Below are 20,620 nucleotides of genomic sequence, written 5' to 3'. Positions count from 1 at the left end.
GCTCAGATTTAGTAAGAATCATGAACATGATTCTTAAAGACTGAGGTGAGGGAGACCCTGGCTGGGGTTTCAGATCCATCTGCGCATGCCTGGTGCTGACACTCAGCAGCTGTGTGAGAGTGGGCAAGGTATCGCTCTAAGCCTCAGTTTCTCAATCTGGAAAATGGGAATAATAGTTCCTACTTCCAAAGGTGATTGGGGGCAGGGGGTTGTGATCAAAGGAGAAATGTCTCAAAAGCAGGTAGTAACTGAGAGCTTGGCACAGCCTAAGAATTCCATAGGTATTGATGATTATTATTACCATTATTCCTCTGATCCTGGCACACTATAAGAACTTGGTTAATTGGATGTTTTTAAACACAAGTTTTCAAACCATTGTTTCATTCAGGAAATATTTCTTGAACACCTCTGTGTTTAGACCTGGTTGCCAGTTGCAAATTCAAAACCGGGGGATGAAGATTCACTCTCACCTGTCAAGGTGCTCCCAGCCCAAAGTTTGGTGCAGGGAGAACTAGGTTGATCAGTAAATAAGTCATTATCATCTAAAGCCATAAATACTGTGAAGTGAGGATACAAAATATCCTGGAAGCACGGAGGAGGAGATGAGCCTAGGGGAGCCCTGCTAGGCCACAGTAGTCTAGAACTACTCTGTCCAGTAGCTACAGGGGGCTACTGAGCATTTGAAACTTACTCAGAGAGACTGAAGAACTGAATTTTTCATTTTATTTGGTTGTAATTAATTTAAATTTTGAAACTGAAGCAGTAGAAAATGTTTTTCTACTTAACACACGTTTGTTATTTTGGAAAGACCACATTTCATTTTAACCATTGAAGATTTAGCATCTGTGTTGAGATAGGCCCTAAGTATAAAACACAAACCAGATTTAGAATACACAGGAGAAAAAAAAAAAGTAAAATACCTCATTAATGATAGTTAGGTTGGATGCATATTGAACTAATAATATTTTGGATATATTGGGTTACCAAACATAGTATTAAATTTGTGTTTACTTATTAATGTGGTTACTAGAAAATTTTAAATAGCATATGTGGCTTGTGTTCTATTTCTGTTGGACCAGAAGCAGAGTAGAAGTGACATTTAGTCAAGAACCAGGGAAGTTTAGAGGTGAAACCCAACTCTGGCTCCCTTGAATGATTCTGATAGTTCTAGAGCAAAGCTCAGAGGATCTGAGGACACTGGTTAGGAGGCTGTTCCTTGCCCGGGGGGGGGGGGGGGGGGGGGGGGGGGGGGCGGGGGGGGGGGGGGGGGGGGGTGGGGGGGGGGGGGGGGGGGGGGGGGGGGGGGGGGGGGGGGGGGGGCGCTGTGGAAGGACAGTGGTGTCTCTGAGAATTAGTCCTAACTGTGGGAACTCGGTAGAGTTGCCAGATTTAACAAAATGTTTACAACAGCAACAACCAGCACCTCTCAACTCTGGGCATGTCGTATATCCGCAGCAAGCCTCAGTCACTTTATCTGTAAAGTAGGGACAATGAAATACCTACCTCATTAGTGTCCTGTATTAAAGACCAGCTGAAATCAGGTAAGAACAATAGACCAGTAGGGGACACATGTAGGAACTTAAGCCTAAAAGAGCTAAGTAATGAAAACAGGTGGGGGAACTTCACAAATGTGTTCAACTTTCTGGAACTCCGAGCATGCAAGTCAGGGAGAATCTCTCTCCCAGGCGGGTATCAGAGGAGACACCAGCCCCCACCTGTAGGTGAATTGGGTTGTACCTAGATTAAGATCTTCCAGAGATTGAGGGGGATGGGGGGAGCACAAGCCAAAAAGAGGAGGGAGGTTAATAATGAACAATGTCGAACGTCTTTCTGCTGTCATCACAGTGCTTTGTATAAGCCAAAGTGCCAGAGCAGTTACAATGTTGCTACCTGTTGAGAGAAATATGTACCTTTAGCAGGAAAGAAATGTGTGGGACTTGAGTGTCACATAAAACCCCTGAAATTAGCTCTATTAAGTAAATTGTCACAAACTCAAAATAAGTTTGTGTCATTTATCTAATTGCAGATGAAAATGCGGTTCTTTTTTTATGGATACAGGTGGCTTGCTTTCCAAAAAGGAAGCATCCTTTTTCTTTTTCTTCCAGATAAGCTTTCCCTCAGTAAGAAGTTGACCATGTTGATGTTAAAAATATCAGCGGACCAGGACTACCGCATTCCTGGGATTTTTATTTCCCACTGTGTCATCAGGCTCTGAGAGATAGAACTAATTTTTTAATGCAATGCTTCTTTCCATTAGGATCAAGTCTAAAATGTTTCAGGTTAGGCATATAAAATCCACTTGACTAAAAAACCAGTTAAGAGAAAGATCAAGCCCAATTTGCTAATACAAGATTTCTTATTTCTGAGTTTAAAAAAAAATCCTTGAGAGAACCATGTCAAAAATTAAAAATTGAAAGGAACACTGGCAGCCTCCCCGTGTGCCTAATTTGGCTTTGCTGAACAAATGACGAAATTGACATGAGAATTACATACAGGATTTGCTCAGCATCCTTATTTCTTTAATTCATTTCTCACTCCTGAAATATTGCCAACTTCACGTGCAGGAGGGAGCCGTGTCTATATCGACCATGGCGTCCTTGGACCAGGTGGAATTAGAAAAATGATAATTTTAGATTCTTGTTGTGAATGAGCTTTTGCAGTAGAAGTAATTTGTCATAGAAACTCAATGTAATGAAGTCAGGATCAGGAAGGATCAGGATGCCCCTTTTGTTAACCAGTTTATAAACAAGTTATTTTTGCTCATCTCTAGCAAATAGAGTAATAAAACCCTTAAACAGGGGAGAGAAGGAGGTTTCACTGCAGTCCCCTCATTTTCTCTGACAAGACATTGCATTGCACATAGATTTCAGAATTCTCTGTCTTTAAGGAGATAGAAAAGGACAGTAGAGAGAGCCCCAGACAGTCAGGAGACCAAAGTTCAAATCCTGGCTTAGCCGGTCATCGGTTGTCTTGAGGTTGGGCTAGTCATTTCATGAAAGCGAGGCTCAAGGTCACAACCATCTGTACAAAGTCCGGACCAGATGACCTGTGAGCCCATCAGGACTGTGGCTCTGCCATTCTGATGTGTTACAGGAAAAAGGAGCCAAAAAGGTTTCTCTGAAAGGGGATTGAGGCAAATGGGGGAAGAATATCTAGATGAATATACATCCCCAGTCTTCACTGGTGCTTGGAGTTGGGCTGACACTTGTCCTGCTATGAGCTGGAATGGTGTAGTGCTCAGGTGTTAGGTGTCATGCTCAAATTCGAGTCACACCTCTCCCACTTACCAGCTGCATGTTACTCCAGCTCTCTGAGCCTCAATGTCTTCATCTGCAAAATGGGAAATTAATAGACACAACTGATAAAATTGGTGCCTGGCACACACTAAGGGCTCAATTAAACATTAGTTACTATGGCTTTCATTGTAATGACAAAATGACCCAAGACCCAGTAAAAAGTGACACATTTCTTGAGTGCCTCCTATGTGTCTGATACTCAGACTCCTGCCTCCTTTACATTGACAACACCCCCATAAGGTCTGTTTGATCACCCCTCTTCCCATAGTGACATAATTACAGTGGCTGAAAGTGCATGTTTGGTTCTATAATCAGCTGCCCCACATACCAGTCCTCTTCACGTGGGCGACTTTCCCATACCGCCTCCAGTGTCTCATCTATAAAATGGGAATAATAATAGTAACTACTCTAGCTTATTGCAAAGGGCAAACAAGATAATGCACGTAGAGTTCTTAACACAATGTTAGACCCAGAGCCCGTACTTTCCAAAAATGCTAACTTTTTATTCTAGCTAAGGAGAGTTGAAGCTCAGAGAGCTCAGTTCGTTTGCACAAGGTCATCCGCTTATGAGCAGTGGTGTGGGGATTCGAACCCTGGTAGGAATGGGTCTATTCTCTCAAAGACCCAGCATAGGCAGATGGTTCCTCCTTTCCGCTTTTCCTAAGGCACCCCTGGCTTTGCTGCTGGCTTCAGGCTGCTTGGCTGGAGGCTCCAGACTTCCATCAGAAGGCTCACTGGAAGCAGTCTGATGGGGTCTGCCCAGGAACTCAGGAAGGGAAATGAATCCAGATGTGCCTTTCCTCCTTCGTTGCAGCGGAGGAAAGCGACATGCCCTCGGAGTACAGCCAGTGCCCTAATCGCCACCTCCCTGACCCCCCTCCCCACTGCCTCTTGCGAAGCCTGTTTTTCACGAGAGAGTTCCCCCTCTTTGTTCCAGCACACATTGCACATCTACCAATCGATATAACATCTTATCCTCTAAAACATTCATAATGCCTGCTTCCTATGATTCCGGTGGCCACATACCGCGTGCAGCCTGCATTGCCTTTCCTTTGTAGTAAGTAGTCTTGCGGACCGGCCCCCTCTTTAACGGGGCTGCTGGTTGCTGTTCTTTAAAGAAAGACAAACATTGTTTGGGTTTTCAACACTGAATGACAAGCTTAGGAGGGAGAAGAGAGATGCGTTTGGTGTATGTGTGTGGATGGTGGGGATGTGTTTTACTATCACAAAAGCTCTTAAAATCCAAGACCATGATTTACTTGCTGAATAAAACCTACCGATATTATCATTCTCTAAAGGTATGTTGATCACATGGGTCCTTTCTTAGAGAAAGAAAGGCTTTTATTTTATTTCCTTCCTGGGAAAAATAGCAGCAGGAAAGGGGTAGTCTGGGTGGGAAATGATCCCATGTGTGGCGAGTGGCTCCAGGCGTGTGTTTATCTGCCTGAGGATGAGCTGGCTCAGTGGACAATGGGATGCCTGGCCAGCACCACCAGTCCTCCCGGGTGCATTCCTGAAGACTCTGCACAAGGAAGACAGTGGCTGTGAGCATGTGTGTCTGTCTTACCGATCCATCTGCCTGGTGATGCCGAGAGCAAAGGGCCTTGTTAGAGGTCACCTGGGCACACCAGCCACCACACCCCGCGGTGTCCAGAGTCGCCTCCCACAGCACACCCACCACGGCAGCGGGTGTGACTCCAGGGGTAGGAGCTAGACCAGCGGTGCAGGGGGTTGTGGGGGGGGGGGGCGTGCATCCTGAAGCTGCAAGGAGCCCCATTTGTTTCCTCCCAACAGAGGAATTGATTAATCTCCTACCACTTCCCACTTGCTATACTATCCTGAGCCTGTCATGAGAGTAGATTAATGCAGCGGTCCCTCCATGTGGATTCTTCTTGTCTCGAGAACACACTGCTCCCTGGTCTCAGAACTGCCTCATGCAACTGTCACCTTGTTCTCATGGCAGACATGCAGGAGGGGACAGAAAGCCTCCGTGCTTTTGTGAGGGACTAGAATTAGGAAGGCAGAGACAAAATCCCTGTTTTAGTTAGCACCATGGCTGAAAGATGAGAGAGTACAGGTAGAAGTGTGAATGCAGGTTATTTCCCCAAAGCTCCCCTCTCATCTGCAGTGGTTCTGCCAGGACTCTAGTATCCTATCTGTGACTCATGCTTCCTCTTCCGTGGCATTCCCCGGGCCATGAGCTTTGCAACCATTTTGGAAGCTGCAAGCTGGAAGTCGGATACAGGCAAGTAACTTTTCAGAGCATTCTTGGGAGATAGGTACACAAATCCCATTACTGGTAAAGGGATTTGTGGGCATAACTTCCCTGCAGTGCTTTGAAAATTCATTCCATTCAATGTATTGCAATACAGTTGGGGGGGGGCACGCGGAATAAGAGAAATCACTTCACCAAGGTGTGGTTTGAAAGGGATTTTTTCTTAACTCCTTTAGATTTACATTTTTTAAACTCCTTTAAGACTTAAGGCATTTCCGAGAATGTTATCCCACGTGGTTTTGTTTGTATCTCTTCTTTTAGGCAGAAGGTAATTTTGGCACTGAGAGCGTTCCTAAAAAGGATACCACTAACCCCCTGCAGTGGACCCCCTCCTCTTTGAGGAGAAAGCACCTTACTCTACCACATCCCCAAAGGCTGATAAGCAAACTGACCAAGGAAAAAGTCGCCAAGCGTATTGATCGTTAGCCTGCCCGGCTGCAAACTGAGGCTGCCAAACAGACTTATTTTCTATTGACATTCGCGATTCCTCTAAGTTAAATAGCAAGCTGGTCGCTGACCTAGGACAGAGGTTTATTAGAAGACTAATGACTGCTTACAAAGGGAGGTGTCTATTGCTGAGTGAGCCCCGATAATATTTAGTAGGTAATTCTGTAGCCCACTGCCCTGTTCAATCTTTGCTAAGGAGTGGTTCGCTTAGAGAATTCGGGGCCTAATTGGCCACCAGTGAGGACTCTGAGTAAGTCACTAGCAGGATAGTATAGGGGTTGGGAGCTCTGTCTCTGCAGCTACAAACGTCTGGGTGTAAATTCCAGATTTCCCAGTTACTGGCTGTGGGTCTTGAGCAAGTCACTCACCTGCCTGAGCTTCGGTTTCCTTATCTGTAATGTAAATTACATTCTCACATCCCAGAGTGAGAATGGAAATAAATGGGCTTTCGTCTTCTTTAGAATCTTCCAGAGCCATCTGATCCCACCCAAACACAAGGCAAAGCCTCTCCAGGGGTACCCAGTCCCCACCAGCCCCCTTCCCCGTCACCCTGCACTCTCCTTACCCACTGACCCCACTCCAACCTCAAACACGGTTCCCCAGATGTCAGCCTGAATCGCTTTCTCACTTCCTTCCGGCTTTGGCTCCAGTCCTTCCACCCTTGACCAGTCCACATCTAAACAGAAAAACGTGCAGTTACTCACCCCCATGCCCTGGCATCCCCCACCCTATTCATGCTCTGCTTTTCATTGGTATAAGTGTGGTTTCTATCTCTCCCACTAGAATATAAGTTCCATGAGAGCAAGGAAATTTGTTAATTGCTTTATTCCCGGACCCTAGAACATACCCGACGCACAGTAGGTGCTCAAGAAACATTTGCCAAATGATAAGTAATGAATAAATGATGCAATTAACATAATTAGCCCAATCCCTGGCACATTGCCAAAATAAATGTTAATTGTCACCATCATCATTGAGCAGGCTCATTTGCATGTGTTAATTTTCACTACTGCTTGCAAAAGTGCCTTTGCAGATTGCCTGTGCAAGTTCAGGGTGAGCATTTGTGCCTCTGAGTCCTGATTATTCCACTGTGGTTCTCTCCTCTCAGCATGGCACTTTTGGAATTGGCTACACTTCCCACGGGGGTCCTGGCACTGTGGTCTAAACTGGCTGCTGCGGGGTGGGGGGGATAGGGAGCCCCAGCCGACTTGGTCTCTGAAGGAGCTTTGCCATGGTCTCTAAGGCCCTTGTGAATCTGGCCACGCGCTGAGCCACAAGAACCAGCAGGCAAGGCTCCCTCCTCCTGTTTCCTGAGCCCTGCGTGGCCTCCAGGCTTCCATTTTCAAAGGGAAAGCCCAATCTCTCCCTCCGGTTATGTATCGACAAGCCTGATCTTTAAAGACACCCCTGCTTCTGGAGGCCTGCTCAGCAAACACGGAGCATCCGTGGCCCCCGTGTTTGCCCTCTTTGACAAGCAGGGGCTGAGCAGCTCTCTGGGAAGCTCTGTTGACATATTGATTGACTCTCTTGTCAGGTTGATCCTCTACCAGCCAATGAACATGGAAGGTTCTAAGTGGCACCCAGCAGGGCCCACACATACCCTAATTACTATTTCAGACAGCCCCCATTCCAAGCTGCCCCTTTTCGGGGCCTAACATCTCTGGTCCTGCGGTTGCTGGGGGATTCTGGTACCTGCAAGCAACCCTTCCCCCTGAATCTTCCCTTCTTCCCCCTCGGGGCATTTCTCCTAGAGCCCCTCCGGCACAAACACAGGCCACCTCGCTAAGGAAATACCACCCAAACTCCAAGTGGGTCTGTTTATTATTCTTGCTGAAATCTGGGATCTGTGTGTGGTCTGTCCACCCTGCCTTGGTTCACTTTCAACATTGATGAAAGTTCTCTCCACTGAGCCAGAGGGATACCTGCAGGGCTTGGCTACCTCTCGTGTTTTTAGTGGCTGATTTCCCAGCTGCCACCTGGATTACACAAACTTCCACTTGGAGCTCTTCCCCGTTCTATCCTTGCTGACCCATGGAGCCCCATTGTTCCATCAGAGGGTCTCTCTGGAGCAGCACCTGCCAAATCATGATAAATTGTGCGTTTTGGCTGTCAGTGGGGGTAAGTCCCCTGAGGGAGAGGACCTCCCAAACTCATTTCACTTCTGACCCTAGGATGGTCTGAACAGGACCTTTTGGGGAGGAGCAGCAAGAGCATTTGCGGGGAGCGAGAGAGGGGACCACCCCTCCGCATCCAAGGAGCCTCGTTAGAGAAAACCTAAGTTGATGAGGCTGGCGTTCACCCAGGATCTTGAGACTTTCTAACTCTGAATCTGAGAGTGGATCACAGCTGGATATTTAATGACATAATATTTAAAGAGCTATTTGTGTTGTTGCTGTTCATAGAAGCAAATGTAGTGACCCTAAGTACGAAGCGGTCCTAGCTTTTCCTGGCTGGTTTTTAGAAAGGATCCTGACTGAATACATAAATAACTTGAAGGGAGGAATGCACAGATGCCCGTTGTGTAGAAATGGAAGGTCTGACTGGGCTTACATGGTAGTCCTTCCCTGCAGTTCTGATTTCTGAGGTTCAGCAGTCTGGAAGCAGGTGCTGCTCCTACGGATGGAGTGGTCAGAAGGTCTGTAGTAGCTAAATGCTGTGTCACAGTGCCAATGCCATTCACCTCACTTCGTCTCATCATGGAGACATTTTATTGGCTCATACCATCGCAAGAAGACGGGCAAGGACAGCATAGTGAGATACTTTGAGAGAGAGAGACCACCTTCACACAACTTTTATGACAGTATATTTTTATATGGTTCTGTATTATAATTAGTTATCATCATAATCTCTTACTGTGCCTCATTTATAGATTAAACTTTGTCATAGGTGTGTATATAGTGTTAAGTACTATCCACGGTTTTAGGCATCCATGGGGGGTCTTGGCACATATGCCCCGTAGGTAAGTGGGGGCTGTGGTAAGTGAACGTCTCAGTCAGGGAGGTCTCAGCCATGCTGTTAAAACAAAGAACCCCAGACTCCGAGCGGCTTATGGCACTAACAGTTTATTTCTTCACTCCTGCTGTGTCTTTTCACGGGTCAGCCACGGCTCAAGACTGAACCATGGCTGACCACGTGGCAGGGCAAAAAGGCTAACAAGTGTGTGTGCTGCCGGGTCATGTGGCCGCATCTGAATCCAACAAGAGGAGGAGGTGTATCCCCCCCATGAAGGGGTGCTGAATAGAGAAGACGGTCACTCAGTAACCACAGTGTGGTGATCGTTGAGTTTCAAGAAAGAGACAAGGTTTGCCGAGATCCCATTGCAAACCAGAATTTGTACCCAGATCACTGTGGAATACGAAGCAGATAACCCCTTCCCACTGTAATCTCCCTCTGATTCTGAAACCCCCGGGGGATCAAACCTCATAGTCAACAGTCTCTTCGTCTGTGAAATGGGGATAGGACAGTACCGTCCTGAATGTAAGCCGTGACTCTTGACGAAGATGACCTCTGCAGAGTGTCTCCTACACTGCGGGCCAGCGACGGGGTTCGGGGATGGGCGGAAGGCCTTAACAGACCCTCCTCTGGGCAGACTTGTCCTTATTGCTGCCAGCACTCTTGTACTCCACCCTTCACACCTCTGTGGGGTGGGTTTTGATTTGCAAGAGTACAATGTCCTGCAGTCCAACCCTTCGTATCTGCCCCCCAGGTGTCCTTATCTATCCTAATAAACATTTATGGAGTGCCTCCTAGATTCGAGACCCTCTGCTAGATCTCTGGAGGTAGATGCTCGACCTCTCCCAGGCCCTCAGTAGCCATTACTCCACCTGGAAAGGGAAAACTTTTCAGAAGGCAAAGGGAGAGATGGTTGGAGGGAATGGATTTCTCAGCCCCAGCCATAGAGCAAATCAGTAGCAGAATAAGAAACAGATTTCTCATTAGTCAGGAAACTCATTTACTTCACAGCTCCCCTGGGTCCTTATCCTAAGGACACTTTCGTCCATCCCCCTAGGCCAGAAAGATATTGCCATTTGCTTACTCAAGAGAGAAGAAGTAGCTGATCATGAAAAAAAAAAAAAAAAAAAGTACAAACAAAAGCCTATTTCAGACTCCCTCCCAAAAAACAAAAGAAGGTGTTTATACCCCTGATATAATTCTCACTTATTTACTTAACGTTCAACTCAACAACAGAAAATATGCCCAAACTTGAGTTTCATTTTTGTTGCCTCGCTTCTGCTGGGACGACAGAGCTTACACTCCGCAGATCTGGCTTTTCCCCTTTTCCCATCTCCCTCTCACTTTCTTATTTTTCTTTTCACTTCTGGAAGCTGTCTGAGCAGTTACTTGTAAACTCCGACCCTCACCCTTCTCATCCCTTCTCTAGTCTTCTTGTTCTCAGAATACTTTTTTTTTTAATTTTTTAATAAAGAGATGCTATGGAATCCAAAACAAAAAGGGAAGGGCGAGCATCCCCAGAAACAGAGAAAACACGGTTTCATGAATGCTCTCTTTCCATGCAGCAAGATGAGGGTTTTATCTGCTTGCTGTCCTCTCAAAGTTGATGGTCGCAGCATGTTCCGGGGTATTAGAAGAGGGGAACAACTCTGAAAAGAGATCTCACACTCATGGGGCACCGGGGAGGCTGCCGTTCTTGCCTAACAGAACCCCGCTTCCTTCTGTAGATGCGAAAATCCAGGCTTTGGTAGGTCGGAGTCCCAGCTGCACCAGCACCTGTCCGCGTCTGTCTTAAAACACAGGGAGACACTCCTCCCCCTCCCCCCGCCGTGAAAGAGCCACCCCTCCACATTGGCAGCAGGCTAGCTCCAGGCAAGCCCCAAGAACCCAAGAGCAACATTTAAAAAGGAATCCTTCTAAAATAGCTAATTCCTTGGCTTCCTTCACCTGGTAATTACAAATCAGAAGCTATCGTTATCTTGAAGCAGCCATGATTAGTTCTCATTTCCTGACCTCTGTACAGTTTTCACTGAACAGAGAAATATGTCACTATTTGAGGCAACGGAATCCGGTCTCTTCAAGTGAGTGACCTACATATAACGGATAAACTGCAGGAGAAAATTAGGTGTTACCTTGACAGAAACTGTACAGTAAATGTCACTTATTTGTATTAGTATTTATCATCTCAAAGAGTTGCCTTGCACTTCAAAGTAATGTATGGGGAGGGGGGGATGTGGTTCTGCGATGGGGAAGTATGTAAGAAAAAAGCAGACATACACCCAGGGACTACTTGGCACCTTAATCTGCGACCATCAATCTGAGCTGTATTGTTTGAAGATAGGTTTTTAACCTTAATAGAATGCAGCCTGACTTTAAGTGGTGGGAGGCATGCAGAATTAATTGCTGTGTGAACAATTTCCTAAGCATTGTTAATTGCGTTTCCTGTGGTTAATTGTTTCTCCCATCCCGCATCATACTCAGAACCTTTCCCTGTCAACAGCCCTTTCTCTCCTGCAGTCCCGGAACCGTAGCCACAGCATCAACCTGTGTCCGATTGAAATGCCAGACAGACGGGGTGCTCCCCCCCTCCCCCGTTATTGTTTGAATAGGCAGGATGCAGGGGAATGAACTCCTTATTTATTTGCAAATGAAGCATGTCTTAGATAGGGACTTTGAAAGAATTTAGGTGTTTGGGATTTGCCTTTCCCTCCGGGCCATTGTCCTGACGACAACTCACCTAGAACCATGGGAGATAGGGGGGATTGAGCTTGCTAAACCCCAGGGAAGTGGGGAGCTGGCACAGGGTGACGAGGAAGACCAGAAGGTTGGAAGGAAGTTTGTGTTTGGAGGTGTACCGTGCACGGGGAAGTAAAGCAAGACAGACAGGCTTGCCTCCTTAGCACAGTGCCTTTGTGCTCTGGCTTATTCTGTCCGATAATGTGGCGATGTGGGTGCAGGGTGTGAGAGAGAAGAAAGTGTAATAGTAATATTTTCCGGAAAGGGCCCTGTTCCACCCCCCCCCCAAGCTTTTCCCACAATGGGCTGAAAGGGATGCACTTAGCAGGAAAAGCGGTTGGAAAGCTTGGAATGGAAAGGTGAGCTTTCTGGTGGGTCTGACACAACCTGCTGCATTGCTAACCCAGGGTAGCTACAGTCACACCCGCAGACAGGTCCCATTTGGCTAGTCCCATTTTGAAACCGATTTATGTTTTGAGTAGTTTGGGTGAAGCTATCCTTGCCAATGCCCCCGGACCACCAGTCTATCAACAACCGCGTCTACACTGCGGGGGAGGCTGGACATGATGGAGCAGAATCCTTGACAGTGACTCCAAAGGGACATTTCCCCCTCCTTGGTAACACCATTCAGACGGTCTGAACTAGGATTTCTCTTACCTCCTCCGCCCACCTTCCGGATCCTCTCCCCCAAGACGATGAACAGAAGCCCAGGGAGAGGAGCCACTACTTGCTTTCTGTACTTAGCTAATCCCCATGGCCCAGGGCAAGCCGGTTTTGAACTGCAGCTTCCTTCAATGGCAATCACTTGGCAAAGGCACCTGGCCCCCCCCCCCCCTTGACATTTGCATTGCTGAATTATCTATTCATATTTTCATTACTTTGTCTCTCCTGCAGCAATGCATCTGCTCGGACTCAATTGGCAACTGCAGCCGGCCGACGGGCACACCTTTAACAATGGGATAAGGACCGGCTTACCAGGAAACGATGATGTGGCAACAATGCCATCTGGAGGCAAAGGTGAGGTTACAGCGGCTGCTTGCCCTCTTGAGGTCGTGGGAAAATTCAGAGCTCCCGCCAATGTGTTCAGGTTTTCTAATCCAAATCTTGGAAGGTACGCGAAGGGGAAAAGAAACTGGGGGTGGGGGTTGGAGGACAAAATGTTCCCTTTTTGCCCCTGTTCAAAGCTGTTTGCTGTTCCTGTCTGTTAGCTGTGTTTGGCTGGAGTCACTGAGTTGGCACGGTGCCTTCTCTGTGCCATGTGCATACCTGTGCTATCTGGAGCGACTTGAAAGCCTCCCAAGGCCTGGGCAGAAGCAGCAGCAGCAGCAGCAGCAGCAGCAGCACCAGGAGAAAGTCCCGCCTAATCACGAAAGCCGAGAGCAGCAGGCAGCACACACCACTAGACCAGAGCCCTCTCCCCAGAGGAGAGCTGCAGCCTCCCCAGGGAGGAAGCGCTGCCTGGCATGAAAGAGATTCTAAGCTGTTCCGCTTTGGGAGAGAATAGAAAAGAGTTTTGACAACTGGGGAACAAAGCTCCTCTTCTCAGAACAGTAAAGGGGGCCATGGACATGTTTATTGAAGCAATTAAGCAACTGTATTCTTGCAGGAAAAAAAAATAGGTGCTAACAAGGTGCTAAGAAGGAAGAGAGAAACAGGACTGCGGGGAGGCGGGGAGGCGGGGAAGTGGGGCAGTTAATAAAACCACAGCAGCCTCCAGGCACCCGGTGGGCTGTGCTTGATTCTGGGTGGAAATCACCAACATGTGAGGTGGTAAGGAAGGGCTTCTCCAAACACAGACGCTTCCACTCTGCCTCTTAGCACATCTGGGCAGTTGGCCCCACATTTCTGAAAATACCCCACAGAGGTATTTCAGAGACAGGAAAGGAAGGAACGTTTACTGGACCCCTGGTGTGTGCCAAGCTTAGCATTTCCTGCCTTCAGCAGCTTTAACGGGAGGGAATCATCTCAGGGAAACTGAGGCCCAGGATGTTTTAGAAACTTACTCCAAATCAAACACGTAGGCAGGGACGAATTTAAACTCAAGTCTGTGCCTTGTGCATCTTTGGGCAAGATGTCGGCGTTTTCCTTAGCACATTTTCCACAGAGAAGTTCCTAGAATTCATCTTCCCCCAGAGGTGTTCGTGAGTCATCCTGAAATGCTCCTGGTGCTTCAATTATTCTCCCCAGAGTTGTCCTAATGGTTTTGAGTGTGACTTTTTTGTCTTTTTATCTAATCTTTAAGAGTCACTTTACTCATCTATCCTAATCATAATACTAAATTACCTTTAAGTAAGCATGAAAAAGTTTTATCTGAGGATGAAATTCTATGCCTTCCTTTATCAGGCAACTATAACTAGACCTAAAGATGGAGAGTGTATTTTGCCTTAATGGGCCATGTTCTGCCTTAACTGACCGAAAAGCCTGGAGCCTCCTATGTGCCTGTCGGCCTCCTATGTGCTGTCCGTTCTGCTCTAGTACTTGACACCATCCGCAACTCCTGTTTCCTTTATGACAGTGGTCCTCCGCAGGGCGTTTCGGACCCCAGGGGACACTGGGCAAGTGACTGAAGACTTCTTTGGTTGTCCCAATTAGAGGAGGTGAAAGTGGCGTTTAGCAGAGAGAGGCTGAGCTGCAGTTCAACATCCCACGTGCACAGGATGGCCCCTACAGCGAAGAGCGATCCTGCCCAAGAGGTTCACAGTGCTGCTCTTTGAGAAACACAGCTTTAGAGGGTCTCTGCTTTGTTTGATCCATGAACGCCCTTTAATCTGCAAGTCAGCAGCGCCCTGTCCTTTGAGAAAAATGCAGGACACACATTTGAAAGTGAATGTGCATATTGGCTCTTCAGGCCCAGGGATGTATTTCGTACATGTCTATATTCTGAAGTTACACACAAATGCTTTTTAAATAGCATCCCTTACCAAAGAGAGTCGCTGATAGGCATTAACTTCCGTAAATTAAGGTCAGCCGCTCTGCGCATTCGTGATTAAGCTGTGTTTCCAACGGCCACCCCCACTTGAGCATCCCACACCAGCAAGATGGTAGATTCCTGCGGAGAACAAGTCCTAACTAAGAGTACGGTGTCTCTGAATTAACAAATGAAGAAACACTTTCCATGGTGTCTTTGGAAAAGACCACAATTTTCCCCTCTGATGCAACGTGCTCTCGAAAATGTTGTGTAAGTCATATAACATCGCCAGTTATTTTCCAAATGAGTTATGAGACAGAGAAGTGGTGGCCAAATTGTTGTCCAATGAATTTTGTCAATAGGATTCTTATGAAAAAGTGTGAGAATTTAAAACTGCTTAAACTTGAAAGAAAACTGGGAACATCTCCTTTCTGAACGCCAAAATAGTAGTCTTCCTAAGACTGAAGATAGCAGATCTCTTAAGCTGTTGCAAAGTTTGGTTTAAAAAAATAACTAGAAAGATTTTCATTTTCTCACACCCCTCCTACATCTTTTTTAAAAAGGGACCTCAGGTTTTGGTTTCTTTACGCAGGGACCTCCCCCCTTCCCACTCCCCAATTCTATACATTTAGATAACCTGAATCAATTCCAATCGACTAGTTTTCCAGTGTTTCAAAGAGACAATCAAGATATATTGGCAATAAGTTAATTAAATAACACCCCCTCCATTTTTTTGTGGTATACGATAATCCTTCACTCCGATAATGTTTTAATCAAGATACACCACACATTGCCAGGGAGGTTAATCTTATTAAGCAATTACTGGGTAACTATCCAGCAGAAGCAAATTAAAATGTAAGCAAAACAAGGGTATGTGAGTTCCAGCTAAGATGGCACATCGATAGAGATTTCATTACTTGGTCTTTAGGAGTGTTTACATTGCTCAGATTTAGAAAGGAGCCTAATAGACAGGGCAGCCTACACACTCTGATATGTTAGTGGAAACAAAGCACTTGATTAATTAGTTAGGAGAGTATGTTCTTTGGGCTTTGTCTTCCCTTTTCCATTTGTTGTTGTTCTTCGTTTGTTTTTTTCTCCGTTCTCTCTTTCAATTAAACCTTCACGTGGTTGGTTTGGTGGTTGGGTTTCACCTCAAGAAAAGGGAGCCCACAGACTGCCAGAATCACTCACCATCTCGAGTGTATTTCTATGTTAAAAGGAATGAACTCATACATCTTCATTACAAGAGCACAGAGCACTTTTTCTATAGATCTGGGATTAGATAAGCCTTGAGAACGAAGATTCAATACAGTGTTCTGACCTGGTCAGATAACATAAGGGAATCCGGTTTGATTGGCTAGGCCCAGAGGCAAAGACTACAAGAGCTTTTAAAGGGCATATCCTATGTAGCCAATTTGTGCGCTGATCTTAAAAAAGAATGAACTCCCAAGTAGAATTTCATGGATCATTCTCAAAACCCATCACTCATTTTAAATTCAAGGTGTCCTCTATATCAGGGGTCAGCAAATAACATCTCGGGGACCAAATCAGGCCAGCCATGTATTTTTGCAAATAAAGTTTTATTGGAGCACAGCCATGTTCATGCATTACCTATGGCTGCTTTTGCACTACAACAATGGAGCTGAGTAGATGCAACAGAGATGAGATGGCCCACTAAAGCCTGAAGTCTTTGTTATCTGACCCACTGTGGAAGTTTGCCTGCTGCTCTGTCTCATTTGCAAACCCATTTCTGTTTTCCTTGGACTGTTCCGCAATAACAAATTACAGGAGATGAGGCAGAAGAGGCCAAACTCCCAATATATCGGCCTTTCCTTCTTGACCCAGTGATGGACATATTTTTGGTAACATTCCATCGACAGATCCTCTGTAATAGAAGACTCTAGAGTTGGTCCAGCTGGTTGCAGCTGTCAGCTCCATCACTCAGCTGCGTGCACGCAAGCAGGTCATGTGTCCTCCCTCAGCCACCGGTTCCTCATCTGTAAAACGTACCTCTCACCCTCTTGGCATCCAGTATAAGTGAGACGATGCTTGTAAAACACAGTGTGTGGTTATCAGGGGCTTGGTAAGAGATTCGTGAATATTAGTTGTCACTGACATTAGCACGCCATCTCTCAGTTGCTCCATTTAACAAGCATCCCCGGGCTGCCACTTCTTATGAGGTGTCGTGTTTTCCAAAGGTGAAGCTGCCTTCAGAATGTCAAGATACACCATCGTTCCGCTTCATCTTTTTCTTCCCTTTCTAAGAATTAGAACAAACCCAGATGTGAAGACTTGTTCCCAAACATTTGCTTGATGAGGTCAGTGGAAAGCAAGACTTCCCATTCAAAAGGGCCAATGTGCAAAACAAGCTGGCCCCGTCCCCCACAGCATTATTGTCTCGCTGCAGCTCGTGTTCCATCACTGCCAGCCTGTCTGTTTTAAGCCCCACCATTCTCGGTTTATAACTCAGCTGTAAACATTTATTTGTGCCTGGAGCACATTTCTTTCCTACCCTTTGAAAAAAAAAAAATCAGAATTTCCAGATGGTATGCAAGTTGGAAAAAAATGGCAAAGACTGTTATTCTGTTTAGAAACATGTTTTTCTACACTTGCCCTTTCAGCAAAAACTTCATAATGATTTTTACTAGTTGGCTTAATGCATGGTACTAGGAGCCAGATTAGCAGGGAGGTTGGTAATTCTTCCTCTGGCTCTTGTCAGGCTCTCAATGAACACAGCCCAGGGTTTCAAAATGATCACTTCCCTACATGGGGCCTTTTCAAAGTCAGTGAAGTTCCCAGAAGGGCGAGGGGTGGTTATGTTTGAGCCAACCAGCACAATAGTGCACGTCTCCTGGCAAATAAACCAATAGCCCACACACTAGTGCAACAATTCCCCTCATTTTGGAAGCCATCTTACACTCCCTTTGTTATAGATGAGTATTGCTTAAGCGCCTCATCTTGGTGATTTCGGCTTCTCATTGTGACCCGCGACCCCCTTCTAAGTTGTATAGTTTCTGTTGAACATGACATCCCTGTGGCTTGACATGTGTACTAACAGCCAGATAATCAATTTCCCTCCCTAGTGCATTAGTCCTCACTTGAGTTGGCACGTTTCTCTTTCAGAGTTGACCTGTACACCCATAGGGGGCTCTCTGCTGTGTGCTTGGATGCACACCTCTTTGCGTGTCTTGTACTTACCCCAGCATCTGAAAAGCAGTGAGCGTAGTGGTTAGATACGTGGGTTTTGGAAATAGTCGGATGTGGCTTCCGATCCCGGCCCCACCATGTAAGAGCTGTGTGACCTTAGGCAAGTCACTGTATCTCCATGGTCCTCTAATCTGAAAACTGGAAAAGTCCTAAGGTATCAGGAGCAGTAACCATTCAGCAAATTGTAGCTGCCATAAATAACACTAACAAACTGAACTACAAGTGAATGCGGAATCATGTTCAACCGAGTGGTCAGATATATAAATGACTGTTAACCCCCTAAGTGGCAAAGAGTTGGCCACTTTTATCAAAGGTGACAAATTGGGATTTCAAAAGATGTAGAGGCCACATGTAGTCCCAAGCGCTGAAGGATTTTATAAAAATCATTATTGCTGTGCGATGTTGTGAACACATCACGGGAGCAGTGAAAGCTCAGGATAGAAATCTATTCCTGAAGAACAGGCAGCCAGAAGCAGGGTGAAGGCTGACAGGCTGCCGATGTGTGAGGCAATGAATCTAATGTCCTTAGGAGAATCTTTTTGCCTATCTCTTGGTTAAACAGAACCCTCAGATGGTTGTCCTGATTCCCAAATAAATGGAAACGAGGTGTAATGACTAAAGCAATATTCTGAATTCGACTTTATTTGCAATAGATAAAACTATGTGAGGCAGAATAATCTGTAAGGCAGATTTATGCTGAGGTGCCTCTGGAGCTCGGTTAAGTTTAGGAAGTATTAATATGAGGCTTCATTTCCCTGGTATGACTATGAGTCCATTCCCGTTATCACTTGTTTGGGGAATAGTCTTGCTGTTTCCATAAATGAATTATGGCAACATTTTCTGAAATGATTAGCTCCTAATGTGGCTACGGAAGGCTGTCGTTTTGCTCGACATCAGTCTTATTTAACTGGTTGGAATTTTAGGTACATGTTTCTGAAATAGGCAATAGCTTCACATTTACATGAGCAATCTTCCGTGGAGTTATAGAGGTAGCCTAGCCTGCAAAATTGATCATTAGAGTGTTCCCTCAAAAATCCCAGAAATCTCATCTTGAAGCTGGAGATAAACAAGCCAGGACCATCATGGAGCACCTGCTTCTTAGGGCCAAATGATCACCATGTCCCCATTTTGTCCAGCTCCTAGGTAGGGAGCAAAGTCTGTCAGGGAAGCCACAGTTCAGGGAGATAGAGGCGGGACTCTGTGCTGCTTGCCAGGATGCCATGCTCAGTCCCTACCCAGAACCCAAGGCGGGGGCCAAACTTTTGGTTGGTGATTGCGGAATGGCTGTTTAAATCATCTTCTCCTGATGCCACCAGTCCCAGCCCACACAGGGTCCAGATGACCTTGCCCTATTGTCTGGACAAAGGATCATGGGAGTATGACATATATCCCAACTCTTGATGTTGATCAAAAATTATCTAGTGCTATATAGTAGATGCTTGACAAGTGTTTGTTGCATGAAGTATGAAAGAATGACGTACCCAGCATCGCTCGGGACATTCATTCATTATTATTAAATAAAGAAAATCCAGCAGCTTTCGCTGAGGCAGGCTGCACAGAATTGTCCATCTGAGAAGCAGCTAGAGTATTACATCAACATCTGGAATTTGGAGCCCATGAACTTAGGACTTTGTTTTCTCTTTCCTTAGCAGCTTCCTTCACGTGACAGGTCCCTCCCTGTCTGTAGACACACTGATCGCTCATTGAGTACTGATGTCAGCTGCCCTGGAAAGTGACTTCCTGTTTCACTGAGTCCTATCCCACCCCTTGGCCCTTTTTTAGTTCATTGTGCCTATATGAGGGAAGAGTCTATTTTAATTAGACCATCACAAATTTATACTCCAAATCTGCAGTAAATAGCTATGGCTGTGTGTAGGCAGCACAAGACCTGGGTAGAAAGATGTGGATGTACCATAAACTGGCTACTGCCTATGTTACCCAAGTTAATCTTCAGAAGCAACCCCATTATACAGATGAGTAGACAAACCCAGAGAGGGACAGTGGTTAGCCCAAAGTCACACAGCTAGTAGTTGTCAGAGCTGAGATTCAAAGCCAGGGCTGACAAAACTCCACTGTGCAGCAGGCCTCCTGAGGTCTCAGGTCTTCTCAGTAAGGGCATCCGCACCCAGGGAGGGCAGGGAAGATAGAAACCTTAATTACTTTGTTTCCTTGTTGCCGGTCTCTCAATGGCACACTGTTAGGAATTAGCCAACTTTGTGGTCCTAGAATAGCTAGCAGTGCCAGGGGGAGCCCAGGTTCAGATCCTCCTTGGTGGGACTGGGAGCCTGGCTCAGGGTCCCGGCCTCTTTGACCTTCAAGAGCAGCACAGACCTTCTGTCCTGGACACCAGCCCAGGGACTTGCCCTCCCGGGACAGAGTCTGGAAATGGTTCCCCACACGGGCTCCAGCAGGTTACAAAAGCCACCGTTCCTTTTTATCTCCTTTGAGGCAATGCTTGCATCACATATTTTTCCCTTTTTGTTCTTTTTAAAATTACAGAAGTTCTGCACATTCATTTTAAAGATTTGTTAAGTATATAGAAAAAGCTTTTTCCCGTTGGCTATAAAGAATGTCAGTGTAACAGCTGGCAAATCTGAATCAGATCTATAAATTAGAAATAGCCTTGTATCAATGTTAATTTTCTGTTTTTGAGAACTATACGGTGGTTATGAGAAAGAATATCATTTTTTTAGGAAAAACGTATAGAAATATTAGGAGGTAAAGGAACAGTCTTCTGTAATTTAGTCTCAAGATTTCAAAAAAAATAGAATCATAGAACAAATGTGTACTGCATTTATG

General features: G+C 45.9%; 1 protein-coding gene across 2 annotated transcripts in view; it reads left to right on the top strand.

The window, feature by feature from the left end:
- The window catches only part of LOC111140927 (teneurin transmembrane protein 2), a 934,316-nt gene that overhangs the window by 707,189 nt on the left and 206,507 nt on the right, over positions 1-20,620 (top strand). Inside the window, exon 6 of one of the 2 annotated variants that reach the window (XM_022493193.1) lies at positions 12,601-12,723. The exons of the other annotated variant lie outside the window; for it this stretch is intronic. Within the exon in view, the coding sequence (XP_022348901.1) occupies positions 12,601-12,723 (123 nt within the window). The remainder of the gene's footprint in view (positions 1-12,600; positions 12,724-20,620) is intronic. 2 annotated transcript variants of the gene reach the window in all.

This window comes from Enhydra lutris, unplaced genomic scaffold (assembly GCF_002288905.1).
Source record: "Enhydra lutris kenyoni isolate GAN:26980312 unplaced genomic scaffold, ASM228890v2 scaffoldscaffold5, whole genome shotgun sequence".
Classification (NCBI taxonomy): domain Eukaryota; kingdom Metazoa; phylum Chordata; class Mammalia; order Carnivora; family Mustelidae; genus Enhydra; species Enhydra lutris.
The sequence above is the reverse complement of the archived record's forward strand: the minus strand, read 5'-3'. Positions and strand labels throughout refer to the sequence as shown.